Source organism: Lepeophtheirus salmonis, chromosome 11 (genome assembly GCF_016086655.4).
Source record: "Lepeophtheirus salmonis chromosome 11, UVic_Lsal_1.4, whole genome shotgun sequence".
Lineage (NCBI taxonomy): Eukaryota > Metazoa > Arthropoda > Copepoda > Siphonostomatoida > Caligidae > Lepeophtheirus > Lepeophtheirus salmonis.
Genome location: NC_052141.2, coordinates 17,348,074 through 17,360,081, shown reverse-complemented (window position 1 = coordinate 17,360,081; position 12,008 = coordinate 17,348,074). Strand labels below are relative to the sequence as shown.

At 34.4% G+C, this 12,008-nt stretch overlaps 1 protein-coding gene across 16 annotated transcripts in view; it reads left to right on the top strand.

The window, feature by feature from the left end:
• The window catches only part of rdgB (retinal degeneration B), a 74,266-nt gene that overhangs the window by 40,690 nt on the left and 21,568 nt on the right, over positions 1–12,008 (top strand). For all 16 annotated transcript variants that reach the window (XR_011782198.1, XR_011782197.1, XM_040721191.2 and 13 more), the window contains 3 exons: positions 8,420–8,546; positions 10,734–10,957; positions 11,020–11,973. Coding sequence is in view for 14 of the 16 variants with exons in the window: in XM_040721191.2 (XP_040577125.1) it covers positions 8,420–8,546; positions 10,734–10,957; positions 11,020–11,973 (1,305 nt within the window). In the remaining 2 variants the exon portion in view is untranslated. The remainder of the gene's footprint in view (positions 1–8,419; positions 8,547–10,733; positions 10,958–11,019; positions 11,974–12,008) is intronic.

The window sequence follows — 12,008 nt, the reverse complement described above, 5'->3', positions numbered from 1 at the left end:
CAGATTATCCAGGATGTTTAATTTATCTTGCACCAAAATTGTTTTTTAATTGTTCTTTTGGGATGGGGGAGGATGCACTCATGCTTAGTGTTCTCTCAGTACCGTCCGTCCAGTTCACTCTCGATCAGGTCCAGTTCAGTCGTGTATATCGGTACTAAAAACTTTTTAATTTTGGTCCTTGATGACAACAATTCACTTTATTTCTTCTTCTTTTAAAAAAAAAAAGTTCTAGTACTGATAGTCGGAAGGACCAACAGTTCTAAGGAAGCGTCATAATACTGAACTGGATCGATTAAATTAGGTCTGACACAGGACTTAAGGGGTGTCCAGATAAGTTGGAAATCTTGAAAGGCTTATATCGAACGAATAACAATAAAGCGATCCATTTACGATGGGCAGATAATTTTAATATTTCAAAAATGGATACCAAATCCCTGGAGAGTCATATTTTTTATATAAATATTTTTTTTTAAATTATACATTGAATATTTTTCTATAATATTCCTTATCACTATGTATTATGAATAAATTATAAGGGTCTAAAGAAGGGTGTTATTTTTCATCATTTTTCCGTCTCAGAACAATCTACAGAAACAATGAAAACACTATATAATCATAAAAACACTTTTACATAAGTTTTACTAATCCTACTCTTAATGTGGAGATTGTTTTAAGGGTAAAATATGAGTTTGAACAATACAGGTCCGGAATTACTTTAATCCCCATATTTCAAAATTCAGATGACTGAGAGAAAAACTGCGCTCATAGATAAATTCAGCTATTGTCTTCCAATCATTTGTATCCCCCTCCCCCATCTAACTGTTCCCCTGTGTAATAATTCAATAATTATTGAAAATTCTTTACAAATTAGCAAAAACTCATTCGAATTCAACCCATCAACGTTTTTCAAACACGTTTTTTCCCTTCAAATAAAAGGGAGATAAGCAGAAACCACAGCTGTCTACAAAATAAATTGGCTAAGGAACTTAAAGGAGCATGAATCGGAATCTGAGAGATGATGCTGGGAGAATAAAGTTATCGACAAAATTTTTAAACTTTTTGCAAATTTTGTAACATTACTAGAGAAATGGAGATGATATACGTCTTTCAAATACATAGATATTAAACATATTTACACTAATATCACTGATTCTAACGAACTAAATATACCAGTTACTTTGATATTAGACTTTGACTATGCAATGACTTTTGACAAGAGCAATGTAGCTTTATTTTGAGATTCTTCGAAAATGCTGCAAATTAGTACAGTCAAATCTGGATCTAATAAAAGTCAATGTATTTCACTCAAATACAGTTTTTGAAACATAAACTGTTGGCATCAAAGTTGTAAAACATCCCAGGCAAGTCATTTTTTTTTTTTTTTTTTTTGGCATCAATGACGTCAAGAGAATGAAGAATTCCCTTGAGGATTTTCCCTAGTTAGTTCATTTCCCGTTGCTTGTCAATTAATACGAACACATATTATCATGAGTACAGAGTGGTCCAGATAAATTGGGAAAATCTTTAAAGGCTAATAACAAACGAACAAGATAGGATACAACCATAAATTTCGTATTATTTGCAAGCTACATTTAAGAAAATTCAATAAATGTAATGAAATCCGTTTGACCACACGTCGCCGGAAACTTTAGAGAGCCTCATGCAGATCCTGCATTGATATTGGACTGGTTCTGGGCTTAAACTTTTAATTTGCATTCACTAGATGTATGGAGTATCCCAAGGAAGATGTTATACTTTCCAACAAGACAGCTCACAAGGTCAAAAAGTTGCAGGATGTCTTGGTCACAATATGTGTTCACTTTTGGAGCCCAGATTTTTGGACTCCAAACAGTCCGGACCTGAACCCATGCCATTTCTATCTCTAGGGGAGGGGCGATCATGAGACCTGTGCCAAGTATCATGTGTATGTAGAATCTCTGAAGAAGTCTTTTACACATACAATGGAAAAGTTGGATTTGCAGCAGGTCGTCCGGCTCTACCAAAGCATCCGGTGTCAGTTATCAAGAGAGATGAATCTCATTATAAATGATTGAATGTTATTAAATGTAGCTTTCATAATTTTGTCCATAACTGTATTGTCCCAACGCCGTCTCTCATATTCAGATTCATTCTCCTTTAAGTTCCTTAGCCACTGCATTTTGTCTACAGTTTCTGCTTCTTCCCCTCTTACTTGAAATGTTTAAAAAACGTTGATGGGGTGAATTCGAATGAGTTTTGTTCATCTCTGAAAAATTCTCAGTACACAGGGGATCAACTAGAAGGGGGAAGGATTTTCAATTGCAATTACTTAATCGTCATTAATTATGAAGTATAAGTAAGTGTTCAGATTTTAAATGAGTCATCCGGTAAAAGAACAGGAGATTGACAAATTTCATATGAGAGGGTAATATTTCCTGCAAATACAATGCCATACAAGTTTATAAAGGCTCTAAACTGTATGTACAGTTCTCTAGTATCTGAACGCATTCCAGAAATGTGAATAATACGCCTATTATTGACTCTAATATGTCTATGAAATATTGGCTTGAAATATGGTTAGTAGGAAGTAAAAAAAAATGGATTAGGATTTTCTTTATTTCTTGAATTTCGTTCAAGATTTTTTTTTGTTGACACACAAAGTTTATGGCTGTTCAAGACTAAATATAGCTAAAAGGATTTTTCTCAAAATTGAGTCTGCATACATTTGTATTCCAGGATGAATTATCCTCAATTTCTATGGATACATTATTCTTATTGACCATTTTTTAAATGTCCCTTTAATTTGTCAGATGGAATTGCACTGATTAAGGATAAGTAAACATTATGGTATTACATTTACTCCATTGTACCTATATCGTTCTAGGATTAATTTCAAGAGAATAACTTTTCTCAAGCGCTCTGTCCATTGAGCTACGTCGATACATTAAATGTTTCAGTGTGCTGCAAATTGCCTTAAAAGTAGCCCAAATTGATTGTGACACCAAAAAAGTGATAATTTGACAAATTTGATTGTAAAGGGCCATATCAGCTTCCATATAAGGCTCTGTAATAAAAAGAAAGGATTGAAACTATAGTTAAAACTTCTAGATACATTAATTTGTACCGCAAATTTGAATGCAAAGCCCACAATTGACTCAAATATGTCTTTGAAATATTGCAATGGACAAAGTAAAAAAAAGTAGTGAATCAATTTTTTTTGTAGGATTTTCATTTTTTTTTGGAATTATGTTCCAGATTCTTTTTTTATGTGGCACCCTAACACAAAATCCAGTGAGAATGATTTGTATTAAAATTAAGGTTGGATTACATTTGAATCCTTCTACAGCAAGGTATCATAATTAACCATTTTAGTGTGCTGCAAATTGTACTTAAATGAGCCAAAGTTGATGGTTACAATTTAAATAACTATCCTTTGATATATTTTATTTGAAAGGTACCATATTGGGCCCAATATAAGGTTGTGAAATCAATAAAGGGTTCGAAACTACAGTCCACATTCTTGGGTATCTAAACTCATCCCAGTATTTTGAATAATAAGGCTATAGTTGGCTAAGAAATGTTTGTGAAATATTGGGCTGTATGTATTTATGAAATTTAGAAAAAATGTATTTGATCTTTTTCTTGATTTTGTAGCCTCCAAGGGTTAAATAAGAATAACTTGATGATAGAAATTGGCGATAATTCGTAGAAGAATACAAATGTAGTACCTATTCAATCTTGAGACAATTCATTTTTAGCTTGCTTTTGTACTGCTGCATAAATAAATTAGTTATTAAATAATCTCTTTTATGTATATTGCCTTTTAACAGCTTCATTTCATGTTCACTTAGAAGGCTTCTTTTCAAGGGTTTCCCGCATTTTGAAAGCAATGCTAAAAATGACTCTTGGCTCATTAAAAAACGTGGATTTTTATTATATAATATTCAAAGGAACTTTCTTTCCATTTATTTTTCATGGTAAGGGCAAACGTTCTTTATAAGATTAGGGACTAGGCTTTCACTTCTCCCCTTCAATATCTGCGTGAAGTAATTGTCTTGTAACGGGGGAAGTGAATCGTAATTACTATCGCATCTTTACGAGCGATTCTGATTCCTTATTATGTATAAATGAATTTCATAAATAAATATGTATCAACCCGTAATTTAGTCAGGACTTATGTCATTTTTAAGTGTCCGGTACGGATACTGATGACTCGAACTTGACTCTGAAAATATGAACTCGACTTCCGTTCTCTTACAAACAATATTATTTAACAAACATACAAAAAATAAATATTGAGTGAAAAAGTGGCTTAAAGGTTTCAGAGTAAACCGCACAATCCAATTCCTACTTTTGTGAACTTTTTAAAGGACTTATGATACAGTTCAACTGTATTGGGGCTCTAAAAATGTTGTTATTTCTAAATTGTTACTTTCAAGTAGATTTCCTCTAAAAAAACTACAAATTTGTATAATCTTTCCATCTGACACCCAACCTCTTCACTTTTTTATTTTTCTGTACAAGGTCGTCTAGTCTAACTAGTGCATTGATTTGTCACCTTAATTTTGTTTCCAACAACGAGCTCAAATAATTCATATTATCCATATTAATAATTATGCATTGGTATCGGTGTAATCGGCATTATGCAGTCGATTCCGATACTTCAAATAAGGCGACTCTTTCCAATTCCTATGTATATGCACACCCCTAGTCCTGATTTATCTTTCTTAAAGAAGATGTATTTATCATATGGAGTGTTTAGGTCAGACATCGCTGTGGAAGAAAATAATCATACAACCTACTAAAACTGCCTTTAGTAAGTATTGCAAGGATTGTTGAAGAATCCACAGTTCCGTCTTATATGCTTTTTTTGAAATGTAAAGTTATATCTGATGTTGAATATTTTTTAGAGCATGAGCGTGAGATCTTGGGGTATGAGGGACTTAGCGTTCAAACCAAATAAAAGATCGTATTTTGTTCTGGATTCTATTTTTTGCTGTTAAGTATGACTTAATAATAGTGAAAACACTTGGTTCAATAACATTTTTTTCAGTTTAGTATATTATTGAGCCGATTTTGCAACATCCAAAAAAAAACAAAAAAAAAAAAACGATTTTTGCAGGTTCGTATTCACCCCTATTCGTATGTGATTTTTTTAGACTGATTTGGACCGATATTTCTGCCCAGACAGCGGTCTCAGATCGTAAACTACACGTTTTCCAACCGTTGGTCAATACATACAGCTTTTTAAATTGGACAAAGAAATTTTTTACCCTTCAGCTGTTTTCTAGAGTTGACACTAGCATGATTTAAGGTAGCTAACTCCACATATTATGAGCTCAAAAAGGGTACTACATGGGATTTTAATTTTTATATAAATGACATGTTAAATCCGGATTAAGGAAAATTCTATTTTTTGGATAAAAAGTTGACTATATCCGGATTTTATACATATCCGAGAGATATATGTATATCTGGGATATACATATATATGTGAGGGGTTGATACTCCCCATTTAGTGGCAATCAGTGTTTGATTAAATCATGTTTTTGATAGATCATCCATGATTTTTACCCGATCTTGTAGGGAAAATTTTTTTTTTTTTTTCGGGAGGATTCATGAATTTTAAAGAGACTATGAGGGGAAAAAATCCATGTTTCTTTGTTTTTTAAAATATCTAAATCTGATTCGTCTAAAATTTTGTATATGTACCATCAACTTCTCTTGCACAGTTCATTGTTTTCACGTCTTTTGACTGATATTCATCTAAGTCAATGTTTCGGATAGGGCTACGTATTTTTCTTTAGAATACACCAGAATCATAAATTATTAATTAAAACCATAGTTCATAGTCTCTGATCCATAAGAATCCTCTAAAAAAATTAGAAAAGTTATTTTAAAACAAAAATACATAACGCTAATCTTCTACGAAGGATATTAATATTCTATATTTTTTGATCGAGGTTACGTGAATTATAAAGATAATTCATATACATAGCTTTTGTCCCTTCTTTTCTTTTTAGTTTCTTTAATGATATGTATTCGTATTGACAGAAAATAAATATAAAATGGATTTAAAAAGAAACATAAAGTAAAAAAATGTTCGCCCCAGATTACAGACTATACCTATATAAACTATAAAATCCTTAAAACTCGCATAAAATCCTTTGACAAAGGGATGAAAAAGTTGACTTTGTACGACTTTTTTACTTCAAGTGTCTTCCAGGTGAAGTATTTTATTGCTTAAAAATTTGCTCTCATCCGGATTTCACTGTACATGGAGCGGGGATCAAATTGTCGCCTACTTTAAACCTTGATAACTTGAAGACGACATTATCAAATAAAAAACCGATTACCAAATAGGAAAGCTATTCTTGTCAGCTGACAATACGTAGTTCAGGTAGCATCATGCCGTCATCTTATGAGGAGATAAAGAGCTATAAGTGGAACGAGGGGCTTTCGAGGTACGCCGTAGTCATGGCATTGGTTAATAATGGAGGTGAAATCTCCAATTCGGCGATTGCTTCAACCTTAGGAGTGAATTTACGGACTGTTCAGCGTATCCGTAAGAAGCTAGAGGACACCTGGGAGGTTGATGCCACCATAAAGAGGGCACCCAAGGAGGAAGGCGCCGACATGAAGGTCAGGGACACTGACTTTGTCGAAAAAGTGAAGAAGATGGTTGAGGATGATCCTACCAGGTCCATGAAGGCCGGAGACAGGCCCTGGGTGTGGCAACAGGACACAGCACCCTGCCATGTGTCCAAAATCTTCATGCCGAGAACTGTTATGACGTCGTAACCAAGGATTTGTGGCCTCCTAACTCTCCCGACCTTAATCCTTTAGACTATTTTGTCTGGGGCTATGTCGAGAGACATACAACAGACATCCCTAAAGAACCAAGGCCAGCTTGATGGACTCCATCAAAGAGGTATTTGGCAACATGGACAATGAGATGGTCAGAAGAGCCTGCAGCCGGTTCAGAGGTTGTATTGAGGCCGTTATTGATGCCAACGGTGATTATATCGAATGAATGGCTACTCTATATCTATATGCTCGTCATAGTTTTAATTTTCAATAAAAAAGTTAAAAAATGTATATTTGGTGTTGTTTTTTGTAGAAAAATATTTTGGCGACAATTTGATCCCCGCTCCCTTTACATCAAGAATATTATTTTATAATTCATACCATTTCATACTTTTACAAATTTAATGGTTATGATAACTGGAATGCGCACTCAGTAGAGTGCAAAATCTCATACTAAAATCAAATTGAGACATGTATCCATATTTGATCTGAAGTTATGGTCGCTTATGCATCTACTTCCTTTTTTTTTTAAATGTTCCTTTAATTGGTCAGATGGAGTTGCACTGATACACTCCATCTGACCTAGAAATCTTCTTTGAAGTCCTCATACCTAAAGTATGAACAACCGGTGTGCGAATCTACACATATTAAGTTCAAGGGAATAATTTATCTTGTGCGCCTTGTCCATTGAGTCATCTTGAGCTTAACTTCTCAAAATTTTTATTCCCTCTTACTCAGACCATGTATCACTTCGTACCAAGTTTGATCAAAATCGATCTGTAATTTATGGGTTTATAATTCTTCTGCTTAATATAAAAACAAAAAATAAATACCGTAAAAACTTAAAATTATTCTCGCTGCATGTTGCAGTTGCTCTATATATTTGCACCCTTTTTTATAAGGGGATAGAGATTGCCCGGCGTTACCCCGAGCATTGAGAAATTAAAATTAATTATGAACTCTTCTGCTTTTTGTTTTAAAATATGAGATTATAAGGCTGAGAGGAGTTAAATATTCAAGTAGAACTATCGTTCGCTCATTTTTCATATAATTGTCAAAAATCCATTGTCCATTCTCCATTTTTTCCCCTCTCAAAATCTCCTTTAAGAAAAAGTGTGTGCAAAGATACATGCCAACATACAGCAAGAATAATTCTTAGAATTTTATGGTCTTTATTTTAAAAAAAATATGAATTAGTCGTCTGTTTGCCTAAAAATGCTATTTAAGGGTGCTGTGGCATTGAAGGAAAAAAAAAACAACTGTTACCAAAACAATTTCTGGAGCCTTAAAAAGCTATATGAAAAATTTCAGCAAAATCCATTTATTAATTTTGACGTGATTCCAGGACCAAGACACCCACACACACACCCCCCGCACCACACTGACATTTGCATTTTATAAGTAGATTACGTTAATGTGCACATGTTCACAATTTTAAAATACACATGATTTGATTATCAACAATTGATTTATAGAATCAGTCTAGACGGAATTAGTTTGGTCACCGGTCTAGGTTTTTCAGATAGACATGATAACGTTGTATACAGGTGTTTTTTTTTTCTTTTTTTTAAAAATTATTATGTATTGGGTACAGTTTTGGCCATCCTTTCATTAATTTTGTATTTTCTTTTAGATTTTCACTAGAAATTGAAACGTATTATACTCCTGATGGTGGTCACTTGGAAAACGTATTTAACTTAACTGACTCTGAAAAACGGAATCGTTCTGTGGATTTGATCGACGTAGTCAATGACAATCAGGTCTGTATCTCCATGATTAGAGCATTGGTTAGCATTTTAGCACGAACTTCGTTTGAATGATGGGAAACATGAATTTAGCTAAGACATATATTTTTATTTATTTATGAGACGGGTCAATATAAAAGTAGGCTGGAGTTGTTTTGTGAAAATTGATACTTAAGCTAAAATAATCAATAAAGTTCTGCTCGTTAAAGGGTTCGGAAGCAAAACGTGGATTAAATGACTGATTTGAGAAAAATGTCAATAATTATATTTTTTGATGAATAATTTTGATTTTTGTTTTATAAAACTTTGAGACACGACCTTTGTGAACATTTTCACTCAATATGGCCGCCCTAAGCAGCAATCACAGCCTCCACACGAGGGTGGAAAGCCTTGTAGGAGTTGATGATGAACTTCTCGTAGAAGTTGTTCGACTCCTTCACAATGTCTGAGATCCTCTGCCCTTTTTACTTCTTGCTCACTCATGATTAATTATTTGAGAAATCTTTATTGTTATTTACTTATGCAGAAAGGCAGGAGATTAGGAATATAGAGGGATAAATCACAAAACCTCCATTTTAATTGCATAATTAGCATTTATTAACAGTCCACGTTTTCCTTCCGAACCCTGTATATATATTTAAAAAAAAGAAAAGATCATTTTTTCTTAACTTTCTTCATTATCCCAGCCAGCTTCGATGTTGACGTCTCATAAAAGCTAATTAACATAGTCATAATTTCCTGATTAATAGCAAATATGCTCTGTTTTGTTTGATAACTTGATGGCATTTTAACGCTAGAATAAGGGTGCTATAGAACCTCCTTTCACGGACTCCCTCTTTTTAAGTAATGGAAAGTTGTTAATAATTTGAAAAGATTTAGTAAATGATATTTTAAATTTCTTTTCATCAAATATTAGTATATACACACCCACACATGAGCAACAGCGGTATGACAACTGGACAAGAAAATAATGATGTACTGTTCTGACTGATATATTTAGCTGCAATTAGTGTCGTGTTATATTAACGCTAACGCAGCAGTCCCGTTTAGTTGAGCCTCGGCCCGGTCTAGTTTAGTCAAAATTCTATTGATTCTAATTTTAAATCTGTCAAATCATTTCTTCACATAGACAAGAACAGATAGTAATCCCTTTGTGCCAAATTTGACTAAAGGGTGTTTCATCAAAACTTTTCCAAGCCAAAAAAAAAAAAAGATGTAAAACACTGCTCACACTTTAGCTCTTTACACATTTTATTCAAAAGCCGCCGTTAACTCAGACCACTAAAAAGGTCCCACTACCTAAATGACCGTCCTACTGTGTAAAGAATGCCCTCCTTATCCCAGGTATCAGGGATCTTGTGGTGCTGTTGGACCTTCAATGAAAACTTTTTCAACATTACCCATGAAAAATAGTCTTAAAGAGTTCAATTCCAACGATTAAGGAAGTGAAGAACTCGGCGGAACGTAGATCACATTCTCAGAATCAAGAAAATTGAGTGATTTTTTGCTGGTGTTACAGGGTCTCCCGACTTACTCCTAGATTCAAGTTCGGTTTTTCATGATGCTTCAAGAGTAAGCCTTTGGTGTGTAGACCACTAATGTTGACCTTGATGTTGACTTTCAGAGACTGTTTGAATATGAAAGGCAGTATCACGTGACCCTTGCTGCTAACAACACCAAGAACCTTAACTTGCTCTGGGTACATGGCCTCAATGATCCAATGATCACGAGTACATTTTTCAGTAGGTCCTGAAACTTTGGACGCGTGTCCATATATGTGTGTTACTTCCTATTGGACATAGGTGACAACTGCTGGAAGATGTTTCTCCCCTATGGACAAGCTATTCATTATGATCTTTATTGTCAGGACTGTTTGAAAGAGTCAATCTGTTTCATTGTTTGCAAAGATGAACTAGAAATTTTTTAATAAAAGGGGTAAAATGAAGCAAGTTATCGAAAAAAGTTTGACATAAATTGAATGATTCTACCTTTGATCAATAAAGCCTTTAATTTTTCTCGAAAATAAAGGATTTATCTTTACTTCCATAATATGATAAAGTATATTTTATTCTTAACGATTTCGGATATTAAAGGACAAATATGCCTTATTTAATTATCATCTATTAAAAGTTGATTCTCGTTTGTATGGCTTCATTTATCATTGAATTAATAATGCAAGATTTTTATTACTGGGGTCTACAGGATGTAATCTTTGGCGAACCTGAGAAAGAGGATCCTACAATCTACATTTCCTCTAAAACAGATCGAGGACCCCTTTCTTCAGACTGGATTCAAACATATTGGGATGAAGTCAAATCGGATCCCCTGCAACGGCAGCCTACCCCCTCCGGAAAAAGCATTATGTGTGCCTATAAACTCTGTAAAGTTGAATTCAGATACTGGGGAATGCAAAGTAAAATTGAGAGGTATTCATGATGAAATATTTGGCAGTCAATCAAATAGTGCTATTCATTTTTTATACAAATAGGTTTATTCATGACGTAGCATTGAGGAAAACGATGCTTCACGCTCACTTACAAGCTTGGATTTGGCAAGATGAGTGGTTTGGTCTTACTATGGAGGACATACGAGCTATTGAGGCGGAAACAGCGGAGCTTCTAAAGAAAACAATGCATGCTGCCGATCCTGATGCAATTCCCTCAGAGCAGACTGATGATTGTCACAATGTACATAATAATCCTTCAAATGAACACAAGTTGACCAATAATGCAAATAGCAGTGCTACACTCAATAGTTCAGACTCATCACAGGATATGAGAGCTAAGTTTAAAGGGATTGAGTATGGTGACAAAGACATTCCAGATATTTTACCAAAACAGCAGCAGAAACAGCCTCATAGTAGTGCCAAGATTCCTCCTCAACCCCCGCCAAGGCATAAAATGGAAATCCCAAAGTCTTGCTCCAATCATACAAGTCCAATGGAGGCTTGCGAACAAGGAGACTCTGATGAAGAGTTTTTCGATTGTCGAGAAGAAATAAATGATACTGTTTCCTTAGCCAAATGGAGCTCAATGGAATTACCCCCCATGAATGAGGATGAGAGCTCAGGTGGTGGTGTTGGTGATATGCTCAAAGTAGAAAATACCCAACATCACGTCTCATTTCGAAGAGTTAACTCACTTCGATCCAATAATAATGATAACAATGATTATATCCCCGTTAATCGAACACTTTCATCAGGATCAACTTCTACTTGCCCAACTACACTTTTGATCTTTGTTATGCATGGAGGATCCGTTCTTGACCCCTGTGTGGATTTATCCGTCAGAAAATCAGATGTCACAACGTTTCGAGGAGCATTAGAGTCCATCATGAGAACTCATTATCCTTCTTTGGTAGGTCATGTTACAATAAAGAGTATTCCCTGCGCTGCCGTGTGTTCGGAAGCCCTAGCAGTTCTTTCAAGTCTTAGTCCTTATAGGTAACCTATTTTCTTTTGCTTTTATGTAACACAGA